Source organism: Pteropus medius, unplaced genomic scaffold (genome assembly GCF_902729225.1).
Source record: "Pteropus medius unplaced genomic scaffold, Ma_sr-lr_union100, whole genome shotgun sequence".
Taxonomy (NCBI): domain Eukaryota; kingdom Metazoa; phylum Chordata; class Mammalia; order Chiroptera; family Pteropodidae; genus Pteropus; species Pteropus medius.
In genome coordinates, this window is record NW_024344378.1 from 43,688,562 (window position 1) to 43,701,513 (window position 12,952).

At 40.1% G+C, this 12,952-nt stretch overlaps 1 protein-coding gene across 2 annotated transcripts in view; it reads left to right on the forward strand.

Annotated features, from left to right (window-relative positions):
* The first annotated feature begins 7,269 nt into the window (after nucleotides 1–7,269).
* HKDC1 (hexokinase domain containing 1) overlaps nucleotides 7,270–12,952 on the forward strand; it is a 42,065-nt gene continuing 36,382 nt past the window's right edge. Inside the window, exons 1-2 of one of the 2 annotated variants that reach the window (XM_039871986.1) lie at nucleotides 7,270–7,480; nucleotides 11,925–12,087. In XM_039871986.1, coding sequence (XP_039727920.1) covers nucleotides 7,418–7,480; nucleotides 11,925–12,087 — 226 coding nt within the window. In that variant the 5' untranslated portion in view covers nucleotides 7,270–7,417. The remainder of the gene's footprint in view (nucleotides 7,481–11,924; nucleotides 12,088–12,952) is intronic. The other variant, XM_039871985.1, reaches the window with a different exon arrangement.

Here is a 12,952-nt window from a genome sequence, read left to right on the forward strand (position 1 = left end):
AACATCAACATGGGACATGGACTGAGATTTGTATGTTGACCTCAGTTCCATCAGTACAGCCTGGGTAATTTCATAAAATGTGCTTAGTACGTAACTGTTTAGGAATAATAACCAATGACTTACAATGCTTTGTACATTGTGTTTGTGGACAAGTGTAAATCTACAAAATGAAATGGAGTCCTTTGAAAAATGACTTATTGTGAATCACAAGAATACAAAACTATCATCACAAGTCACCAGAGTCTCTTACAGCTCAGAACTGGGAGTCTATAATTATGATGCAGTCATTCTATATCCAACTCAAAATGAACCTATTAGGGTATAATAAGTTGTGGTTTGCTAAAAAAACAAAGCAAATGGATAACTGAATCAGGTTATTTTCTCTATTTCAAAACTAAAATACATAAACTTGAATAGAGATAGCAGAGTTTATATGTATGCTTCTGAATTGTCACAATTATCTAAAAGCCTGTCACAACATAGTGGGACACTTCTATGCAGAGGTAATAAACAATAGTTGTCTTTATGGGCAAAAGAACGCTAGAGAATAAAAAGTTCTTGAAGTAGGATTGGACTTTGAAGGCTTAGTAAGAAGCTACTTTTGGTAAATTTTGAGAAAGGAGGTGATTTTGAATTTGATTTTTTAAGGTTATGCTTTTAGAATTTACCAAAAGATTCTGTATTGTGTTCCCTATCCACTCCATGCCCTTGAAAAGCCCCTAGTGCTTATAGAGACTTGGAAAAGGCTCATAACCCAGTGGCTACTTTGAAACGCCATTTGACACACCTGTAAAGTAGTGATATTGATAATGCCCTGCTGGAAAATGTTTTTTCTCAAGTGCCTATAATCAGGTCGAGATCATTTAAAAAAAAATCTTCCAAGAATTTGTAATGTTCAGAAATTACCTTATTTAGCTATATTTTCATTTTCTTAACATGTTTATCATTCATTGTTATCCTTTTAAAATTGATAAATGAATGGATGTTGGTCACATTCTGTCTGTAAAATTTGCTGTGCTTCTAAGTATTTAATGCATAATATAAATTCAAGACAAAGCTCTCTTGGAAGGAAGAACTCTCCCCTACCCCACACTTCTGCACATTAATTTATCTCTAATCTACATACATAAGCCCAATAAGCTTAAGCCATTTTTTAAAAAATTAACATTTGTTAAAGGAATATATGCATCTCTTTAAAAACCAGAGACAAGCACTTTCAACTTTTTTAGCTATTTTTTCTAGTTTTTACCTCATTGACTACCTAATATTCATCTCCTACTATTTTCTCAGTCATCATTTTAAGACATTAGCTACTGATTTCCTATTATACCAGGGAGAGATTTAGCTTTCTTAAATTACACCCTTTCTCCACTTTCCTTTTGATATAGCTATTTTTCCTTTTTGTTGTTAAATCACTATCTAGAAATTATACTCCTGACTTCTGTACTACTTTCTAGGCAATTTGTCATCCAAACTGTCGAAATTTTTGTTTATCATGGTTTTAGTTTCTTAGACCTCTTTATTATTTGATAGTTCCTTTTTTTCATTTTGAAAATAAGAGGAATAACAATAAACAATGTAATGTCTATATCTGAGAAGAGATTCAGAAACATTTGTAAAGAAAGGGAGTCACAGAATTCAGAAGAATAAAAGGGAGTATGACACTGAGGGAGAAAGAAGGTAAGGATTTTGTTGCTTCTTGTGAGAATTTTGACATTCTAACAGCTGACAGTGCTGAGTTTTTGGAAAAGTAGATGCTTTCAGCACTGGAATTTTCTTGGAGGTTTTCAGCCATTAGAAGAGTCTCTACATTGAGATGGTAGAAGAAAAACCTCCCATGACTTAGTCTTTAACATTCTGCACAGTAGTTTAATTTCATTACCACCTGGTTTATATACCATGACTTTTTACTTTTTACTTTATAGTACAAATTCATATAAATAAATGATCAATTCTGCCTCCTGTTACTTAATTTTCAGTAATATTAGAACTCTTGTATTTTCACATATTCTTTTAACTCTAAATCTTGCCTCGATCATAAAACTTAGTTTATTTTTCATGTTTTCCTAGCCTTATACTCTTCTTCCCTTACCAGCTTAATACATAATATCTTGTATTGTTATAGCAAAGTTTATAATGTGTTTGTGTGTGTATTATCCTTACTTCAATTACAGACAACTCCAATGTAGTGTTTCTTAGAGGCTGTTATTAGCTGAATTTAAAATGCTCGGAACTAATTAAGAATTCTATAAAAAAATTTTTTTAGATGATATTAGAAACCAAGGTCTGGGCACTGGGTGTGTTTGTTGCTACTGGGTGTCATTGCTTCTAGGGTTTCTCAGCTGACAGAGCAAGGAAATATATGTGAGTGTATTAACCTATGTATATACAGATACCTACAAATATTTATATATATGTATGTATATTTATCTATATTAAGCTAAACGTGAGTTTATACTGATGTTCTCAACTCTGTTCAAGTAACATAAAGCATTCTAGCTTTCTCCCCTTGCTTGTATATAATCTCCCAGTCCAACAGTGAGAAACCTACCTCCCACCATCCATCCTCCATTTATTTAATTGCTCAATTCCAGTATATGTGTATAGTGGTTGCAGATTTGTTAAGCCATGCTCCCGGGGGAAACAGTTTTATCAACCAGGGTACAGTGCTACACACCCTGTTACCTTTAGTTCTTGTTGCCTTTAGTCTTGCTGACCCCACTCATTTCCAAGATTATTAGGTCAGCATCTTACCATCCTCTTAAGTGAGGCTATTTCATACATTTATAATACAATTAGGTTTTTTTTGTCAGCCTTTATTACATCCCTGACCTCTTAAATATTTTTTTAAATTCACATACATTAAAGTTTGTTCTTTGTGCTGTTACGGCCTGTGGGTTTTGACAAATGTGTCATGTATTCACTGTTACAACATCATACAGAATAGTTTCACTATCCTAAACATTCCCCTTGCTTTGCTTATTCATTCTTCTCCCATCTCCAAATGGCTGGCAGACACTGTTCTGCTTACCATCTCTATAATTTTGCCTTTTCTATATCTGTAGGTTTTAAAATTTTCCTCTGAGGCAATTTAGTTATACCAGAGGGAAAATGGATCCCTCAACTCTTCCCAGTGAGGAAAGAAAGGGATGTATCCAGATAGATGTCTGCTGGTGGAAATGAGACAGAAAAAATTGGTTTGGAGTTCTCATTGTTCCGCTTGAAAGTTTCACTTTGTGGCCCTGTTTTCAGGCTTGTGCTTCACTCTTACTTTACATGGTGTTTGATGGTCCCAAGTCCAGAGGCTGCTGGGTTCAATCTCTCCAAAGAATAAACACCCAGTCTCCTCTAGGGGTGGGGGTTTGGGCACACCTGGGGCCTAACTGCCTTTTTTATATAGATTTTTAGCCAGTCTTTTTTGGGGTCTATGTGTTGCCTCCCAATTTTCAGAGGTATCTGGGTCTCCCAATTCCTCAGCATTAAAAATATCACCACTCATTTCTCAGCAGAATCACTTTCTGCAGGCACTTAGATTTCAGTGTTTCCTCTGCTAAGCCATTACTTTTCTGTCAGCTTTCTGTCTTCCAAAATTATGTTAAGATCTCTTATCAATTACTATTTCATTTCTCTTTGTCCTAGAGGGTTTATGCCATGTTTAAATACATCTCATTTGCTTTTAGAAGTTTTGCTATTTTGTGCAATTGTGATTGTGATTACTTTGAAAAATGTTAAAAGCCACATTTTCTTGTATGACTTATCTTTCCTTGATATATATTTTGCAAATACAGCTTTTAATATACAGATGGGATAAACAATTGTGTACACTTGCATTCCCTATCTTCTCTTGGGTCAGGAATAAACCTATAAAAAATTTGCATTCTTTTGAAACTTGCCGAGGTTAACATTTATGCTTCCTTTGTGGTTGCTCCTATAGAGACTACATAATAACTGTAACTACTGGCAAGATTTGGAAGTGTCTACATTGACTCTTTCATAAAAGTTTGCTCTCTGACACTTTCTTTTGTATCAAATGGAATACTAGCAGGTTGGACTGATTTATTTTATGGACAACTTTGGACTTATTAAAAAGAATATGGGGCGGAATTCAAGCTCTATTTTCTTTAGTAACAGGAATAGAATATAAAATTCCTAACTGTTCATATAATTTCAGTAAATGGAACTGGTACTTTCTAATGGTTTGTGGTTATGTTTTACTGAATGTACTGAAAGGGCCATGTGCATTTTTTTATCCTAAGGGACCAAATGGGATGAGATGAAATGGCAACTTTAGAAGGGGTCCCTACCCATGTGAAGGCTTAGATTAAAGGGATGCTTTTAGGGTGCCCACTGTGGACCACATGCCTTCCCTTTGTGATCTAATTTACTTTCATTCTCATAACGACCACTGAGGTAGCTATGAACTCTTTACAGATATGAACTTGGCCCAGTGAGGGCAAAGCCAAGGTGGGAACGCAGGGCCTATGCACTTGCCACTGTGCTACCTACCAGCTTTGGACTGGTTGTCCCAGCTTAGGTCCCGTATTTCCCTGTGCTTTACTTCCAGGTTGGTGAGACCACTGTATCACAGTGATTAAGCATGGACTCTGGAGCTACACTACCCACATTTAAATATCTTTTCCACGATGTACAATTGTGCTGTGTGCCTTCATTTCTCCATTTGTAAAATGGAGAGAATGATAGTTGCTCTGGGAATTAATATTGAAAAACACCTAGTAAATATTATGCAAGTGTTATTGAATAAGTAGGTGAATCCTACTGGACTTTAGTCCTCTTACCATTTTCAGGACTTAAAGGAAAGCAGATATTTTCTTTAGGACTTGCCAAAGGAAGAGCTTTATGGAAACATGAATAGAGGTGAGAGCATGTCCCCTCTCACATGGAAGATTTGGGTCAGATAGGTCATATACTTTAAAATGTCACTTGGCAGTGCCAACCCTCCAATGGGCATTTTTTAAGTAAAATCTGGTCTCACCAACCTGGAAGTAAAGCACAGGGAAACACGGGACCTAAGCTTATAAGACTTAGACTCATATCTTTGAATAGCTACATAGAGCTTTAATAAGGGTAAAACGTTCCAAAGCTTTGACTGGAATAATCAGATGAAGAATGATAAAATAATTGAATTATTTTCATCTTTATAAAGTGAGAGGGTTGAGCTAGATGAGTCCAAATGCATATGATCTTTATAATCATTAAGCTTCCTGGTTTAGTAGATTAACTCAGACCTATAATGTAAATGCTGATCTGCTTAGAGAAAAAAATGGAATGATGTAAGAGATGGAAATTGTTTGGTGTCATTTGCCTGATTAAAGGCTGCCTATCTGGTGCACACAAGCAGCCATGAGATTGCAGAGACCTTTGGTTATAGCTTTATGTCCTTTTATCTACTGGCCATTGTAACCTCTTATCCCTGTGTTGGCTAAATCAACATCACTTGGTGCCATACTGCATCACAGAGGTTACTTTTTAAATGGATGGACAAGTACTGTTACCACTTGTGGGCAGGTGACCTGCCCCAGGATGTTTTCCTCAGCCAGTGTAGACTCAAGCATAACACACCTGTTTCGGAATACCAATTCCACATGGTTTGGGGAGCTAAATAGTTTCAACAACTGAAGGTTAACCTTTATTTGCTTGTAAAATAGGCAAAGTAAAAGACCTAAAAGAGTTCATAGTCTGAGGGGTAAACAGGCTGAAGAAGATTGGGTTTCTCAATGTGAGAGACAGTATCTGATATTTATTTCCAAGGTATCAATCTAGAAAAGTATCTGGAGTAATTTTAATCAAGCACTGTGGGCTTAAGCTTGGCTAGCAATGGCTCACACACATGATGGATGGGTAAAGAGCACTGATTGGAGAATCAGTGGTTTTTGGAGAGACAGCTGTTGAAGGTTCTCTCACCAGGCAGTTGTTTGGTAATGGTTTTGATTAATGAGATTGTGCAGTAGAAAAGTAAATAGAGCTGAGGCACTAATCTGGCGAGGAAAACGTGTTTTTTCCCTTTTGTTGAAGAGGTGGTGTGTAGGAGCAAGAAATATTGGGGTGCCCAGCTGACCTTCATTAACATCTAGTCAGTTGCTAATTTTAGGAAGCCTTTCATTGAGAAGTTACAGTCACGAATTCCTTCATTTGCCTTTTCCCCCCTCTGGGCAGACCTTGCTGAAGTGAAATGTCTGTACATAGTTTTCCAAGTAGTTGGAATTCTTGATAATAACCAGCGGAATGGTACTGCTACTAATAGTTTTCAGTTGAGCATTTATTGCATGGAGAAAGAATAGAGGCAATATATTGTATTAGTTAAGAGCTGGGCTCTGGAATTGAACTGTTTGAGTCCTCACTGTACCATTTACAAGCTTTGTGATTTTTGAGTAAGTCACTTAACCTTTCTGGGCCTCAGTTTTCTCCTCTAAAAAATGGAAATAGTAAATGCTCCGTCTCTGTTAGCTGGCTGCTGTTGTTAACACCATTGTTATTGATTTCGTTAATAAATAACAGTAACTGTGGGAAGAATACAAGGTCTGTTGTACCCAGGCATTGGCCTCTTTCTGGGTCCTTCTCATATCAAGTATAATGAGTGAGATAATCAAGTGAATAAACCAAATATCTTAGTGGCATGAGGCATTTCCCTTCTGTAACTTCACTTTTTCTCTCCAGCAGCAACTTCCCAGTGAGTACTGGTTATTTCAGTTCATTCTTTCTCTTGCATATGTTTTTCTGGGTCGCTACCTGTGAAATGAGGTTTTCTAGCTTAGCATTGTGATTAGATAAACTTTAATCAATTATTTTCCATTACCATGGACTGTTAGCCAAGAGATCTGATCTGTCACAAATGGAGGAATTTGTCCCAACATTCTTGAAATCTCCCTGACCAGGGCAATATTTAGTTTGAATTAAGACAGTGCTATAGAGGAGCAGGGAGTCATGGAGTTATACTGCTGAGTGAAGAGAAAGGGCTAAAGAGAAAAGCTTGAGAGTGGACATTTGCAGAACAGCTCAGCTGTTTGAAAGTTGGTATTGTTTAACACCCAACTTCTCAGATTTTCTTCGGCTGAGTGGGCTTGGTGGAGCATTGGCTTGCGAGTGTTGCTTAGCAACAAGATTTTGTGTCACCAGAGTCTCAAAAGAGTCAAGCAACCCATCCCCTGTCTCTTCCACCAAGCCTCTGGCTACCATCCTAAGCCTCCTGTTAGGCAATCAAGTGTGCTGGAGGGAGGGACCAGAGAGAGGGGGCGAAGTTTAATCATTGAACTAAGCAGCCGGGAAGTATTTAATCTGTAGCACCTAGTTCCCCAGAGGCCTCTAGCCTGAGCTAGAAGTGGGCAGTACTCCGGAGACGTGTAAGTAAACACGGCACAGAAATCTCTGCCCATCTCAGGAGAAACCAAACTTGGGAAAAATGTTTGCGGTACACTTGATGGCATTTTACTTCACCAAGCTGAAGGAGGATCAGATTAAGAAGGTAAGGACTCACAAAGCTGAGAGATGTCAGCTTCGTTCTTTACTGACCTGATATCCTGCCTATATCCACAAAGATTTAAGAGAGCTTATTAGAAAACATACAGGGAGCACAGGACAGTTAAAAAACAAAACAAAGCAAAAAACTCGTAGAAGTGGAAGAGGAAGTAAACTTCCCACAGGCTAGGCATTGCCTATTGTCCTGAGCTTTGAATTTCACTTGGAATTTCAGTATCCCTTGGCAGATACTGGATGGCAAGGATGTAAGGGATGTTTGTGGAGAAAGGTTACAAAGGAGAGGAGAGTCATTTTAAAAGACATTTTGAGAACTTTTAAAGTAATTCACATGATTTTTCATGTGATTGAAGAACAAATAAGGCACCAAGAGGAATGTGAATTTTAATGTACAATAACCAAAATATGTATTACTGGTATGTGTTGTTTGCCAACGATATGCTATTAATGGTGTGCATTATTTTGCCACTTTGCCCAAGAAACCCACCAACAAAATTCATTCCAAACTGGACTGGTTAAAAGTTGGCAAGGCTCAACTGGAGGCCATCAGCATCCTCTCCTGGCAGCCTGGAATAAACCCAGTCTGCCAGCCTAGCCACACCAATTCACTGTAACATCTCTCAATATACAATTAATGAAAGTCCTCCCAGCAGGCAGACTTAGCCAAGGTAATCCAGGTATTTAAGGTGGCGCTGGGGGGATTAAACCAAAGTCACTGATGACTCCTGCATTCTTTCCTGGCTTTTCAGAGGAGGATGGTTCCTTACAGTCCTCTTGTGCTTGGTGGGAAAAACTCCCACTAAATCCTGTTCATTACAGTTTGGGTAGAGGTTGTAGCAGATCTTAAAGTATAAATCAATCAGCTATACCCTGCCTTAATTTACATTTGTTGGTTAGCTTCCACCTTTATTGTCTTCTTAAGGAGGCAGAAACATGCTGCACAGTACTGCTTAAGAATTCACTCTGTTATTACCTGCTTAGTGAAAATGCAACCTGCATGGTGTCTCTCCAGTCTCCAAAGGGGAAGGCTTAGAACTTGACACCTGAAGTTCTGCAAATTAGTTTCCTTTCCTTGGGCTTCTTTTTGGTGGTGAATTTTTTGTTACACCCTAGAGTCGGGTGGAAGTGTTTGTCCACCAACCCAGGTGCCATCTCAGGATGTCCCTTTGACTGGAAACGCAGCCTCCACTGATCTGTTCCAGGCCCTTTTGGCTGGAGGGTCAGCCTTTGTCAAGGCTAGGAGTTGACCCTTCCTGCTCCTGGGAAGCTTGTGAGAGTGAGCTGAATGGGGAACTCAGGAACACTTTGCAGCCACCTTAAGCGAGTGACCCAACAAGTGTCTGGGGTAGGATGGGAGGCTGATTTATGGGTTGCTGCTATGAGTCACAGGTTTTGAGAACACTGACTCATTCATTCCATACCGGTCAAATGACACAGGCTCTTTCTCTGGGGTCAGGTAGCCAGTCCCTCCTTAGTTTCTGTGCTTCCTGCCTCTGGGCTTATCAAGATCCTGGGCTTTACTTGCCTGCTAGGGTTACTATTCAGACCCTGGAACAATTTTCTAAAATCTCCCTATACCAGCATTAAAACAAAAACAAAGCAAGAGAAAGAAGGAAAGAAGAGAAAGAAAAGAAAGGAGAAACTACTACGACAGCTTTTCTTCCAATTCAATATATTCACATTATTTAACCTATTGATAACATTGGACTGGGCCTGGGCACTGACCTGTAGATTGTTCACTCATAAGAGAAGGACTGGTTAGGTTTTCAGAGTGTCCTTTTTACAGTTTAGTAAGTCAACATTATGAAAAGTGGAAATGTTACCTTCAATCCCACCCCTCTCTCAAACACTCATATTTGCCGTGTGGAAGCCTCTGTAGTCTTTTCTCACAGTGTGTGTTTTCACAGTTATATTCATATTGGACATGTGTCCTTTCCTTGTTATATTGTAACTACTTATGCACATTTCTCCATTTCTTTATAATTATCATGTTACTTTCTACTTAATATTCATTCAAGTTGGATACGCTGTACTTTACCCGCTTCTTGGACATTAGGCTATTTCAAAACCATTTTTTCCAACAGTTAAAAATTGCTTCAATAAACATTGGTATGTATTTAATGTTCTCCACCTTTGGGATCATTTCCTAAGGATGGCTTCTCAGTAGTGAAATTGCTGGGTCAAAGAATTGACCCTTTTTATGACTCTCGATTCATACAGGACCTTTGGACTAAGTGAGCTTTAATGTCCCTTGGGCTTCCACATCCTGTAATTCTGTAAACTCTGAACTTACATTTAAAATTTTGCTCTTTCTACGTAAAATGTGCTGCTTGCTGGCTCTTTTGTTTAGAAGATATCCCATGTGGTTTGTGAGTCACTCCAAAAATGAGCTTGGTTTCTGCAACTTAAGCACCCTCCTTTAGTGCCCGTGACATGTGTGCCTGGTTACACAGGCCCCACCCAAATCACCTATCCGAATTTAAAATACAGGGTTTTTTTTGGTCCCTGCATATGTTTTATTCTTCCCTTCTAGCTACTGTACTAGGAGCTGCAGAAGATACAAAGAATAAACAAGAAACTGTTGCTAAGTCAACATTCTTTCTGCCCTTACTTTAATGTATTAACAGTAGGAGCAGTAACCCAAAGTCCTGAATGACTATTAAACTGCACCTTGCAAATGACCCAAACAGGGCCTCAAAACCATTACTTACACAGAAGTGATGACACTACGTGACTGCTCAGAGAAGTTCTTTATACTCGGGGACTGAGTGAAAATGAGCAGCAGGTTCAGGGGCACCGTCTGAGGGGCTTGGGGTGATAAAGGAGAGAGTTTAGTTCCCATGTAGTACATCTTACCCTTCCCAAGCCCCAATTACTTGGGTCACATCCTTTTCGTTGGTTTTCTCCGTGTTCATGGCAGTGCCAACCAATTAATCAAACAGACTCAGGGTGAACAGGAAGCCCTTAATGAAGCATGACCTGGTTCCGTCCTATCTTCTCAAATATGCTGAAAGCCCAATTGTCCTGTTTTGTTAATGGCTCTCTGATGGTTTTCTGGCCTCTCTCTGGCCCCCAAGTTCTTGGAACCATGGGCCATTTCTCTGGCTTGGGTCTCTATACTGTCCCCAACTGAGCTGGGATGCCTTCCCTCTAGACTTTGCTGATGGCTGGGGGCATCTGTCCTATGATAAAGGTCATGTGGCCCCTGTACTTTTGGTATAATTTGTTGGGCTTGTGGGTCCTGTGAAACCATAAAGCAAAACAGGCTGTGGGACAGGACCGTGGATACTGCATTGTAGTCCCGGTACTGCCACTTACCTGCAGCTCTCCTAATGCTGCTTCATGGCTCTGAGACTTGGAGTCCTCATCTCCCAATTAGACAATAGTTATGGCCTTAGCTGGCTGTGTCGAATGAATGTCATGGAGATTAGATGAGGTGACATATGTGAAAGCACTTTGTAGACTGTAACACATGTTCTTAGTCTTAGATAAAAGCGTGAGAGAGCAGTTCCTCCAGGAACATGCTGAGATAAAGCTTCCTTGTAACTTGGATGGGTAGAGGGGCCACTCAGTATACAAAGGGGTGACAAATACAGGGCACTTATGTCACCGTCCCTCTTCCTGCCCTGGTCAATAATCCATCCCAGCGAGTGCTGAGAATCCAGGTTGCCCTCAACCAATGAGTTGCAAGGGAGAAGAAGTTACCATTCCAATGTGACATACTGCGTTCAAGTAGAGTAAGCACAGCCATAGTAATTTTTATAACTTCCTTCCCATTGTGGGGGTTCCTATACCCCAATTTTCTGGTACTTGAGTCGCATCCACTCATTTCCAATAGCAATTGGAGCTGGCTTTAAAAATTAAACTTCATCTTAATTAGAACAACCTCAGATGAAAACAAAATGGAAATTTAAAGGATTAGCTTTTAGATATTGCAGTTGGAGACTGAATTTAGCTCTGAGCTTCCCAGCAGCCCATAAACAAAGGGAAACATGTTTGGATGTATACGTCATCATTGGACATAAGACAGCTTCCATGTTTAGGAATCAAGGTTTAAGCTATAGCTAGTCTTTTCCAGTGGAGAAGCAATGGGACAATGGTGAGGGCTAGAATTGGGAATTAGAAACCCTGGATCTTTCTTAGTTTTTTCCTCTCTATTGTCCCCTCAGAAAAATTGAGGAATCATTTCTTCTTCAGAGCTTCCCCTTTGGAGGAATAATTCTCCACTTCCCCCAGATTTCCATTCCATTCTGTTCCTCCAACTCCCCACCTTGTCCCCAGCTTGATGAGGGGTCAGGCAAGGACCCTTTGGGACAGCAGGGGGATGGGTGCTGTCCCCATGCAGCTTCATCATGGGAATGGGAATTTACTGCCTTGACTGGAGGGCAAGTGCCCCCAGCAGCCAACCCTGGTTACCCTGGTGTCTGTTCCAGGTGGACAGGTTCCTGTATCACATGCGGCTCTCCGATGAGACCCTTTTGGACATCATGACTCGTTTCCAGGCTGAAATGCAGAAGGGCCTGGGAAAGGACACGAACCCCACAGCCTCAGTGAAGATGCTGCCTACCTTTGTCAGGGCCATTCCAGATGGCTCAGGTGAGTGGGGCTGGGGGCTGCCAGGGACTCTGGTTCCCCTACTTCCTTCTTGGTTGGTGTGTACCTGAAGTTTGCTCCTGTACTCTGGTTATTGCTCTACCCCTCTCTCCTCATTGCCCCTCGCCAACTCTCTATGCTTTAGTCATATTCAATACTAAAGGTTTTGAACCAGAGTTCACATGCACCTTGCTTTCTCTCTGCCTGCCTTGGCCCTACACATTCTGTTTCCTCTCCTGCTGGAACATCTCAATACTCTTCCACTGGGGAACACCAATTTAGCTTTTTAATCTCAGTGCGGAGATCACTGCCTCCAGCAGGAAAGCATCCCCATGCTGGGTTAGGTGCTTCTCAGCACACCTATCCCCCTGCTGTGTATGAGAGTCTCCCCACTGGACCAATACCCCATGAAGGTGAGGTCTGCGTCTTCTTCACCACAGTGTTCTGAGCACCTAACATAGTGCCTGATCAATATTAGGCTCTGAAATATTTATTGACTGGATAAGAAATGGCATTTTACTCCTAGGTATCTAGATTCTAGGCTATCTATAGTAAGTAATAGAAGATAGCACGATATAGTAGAAAGGATATTAAATGACAATTCGAAAAACCTGGGTTGTAGGCTCAGCTCTGTCATTTCTCAGTGACTTTTGGCAAAAAGTTTAGTCTTAGTTTCTCTATCTGTAGAATGAGAGAGTTGGCCTATGTATTAGTTTTCTACTGCTGCTGTAATAAATGACCACAAACTCAGCAGCTTAAAACAACACAAATCTATTCTCTTATAGCTGGGGAGGTCAGAAGTTTGAGTGGGTCTTACTGAGCTATAATCAAGGTGTGGGCATGGCTGTGTTCCTTCTGGAGGCCCTAG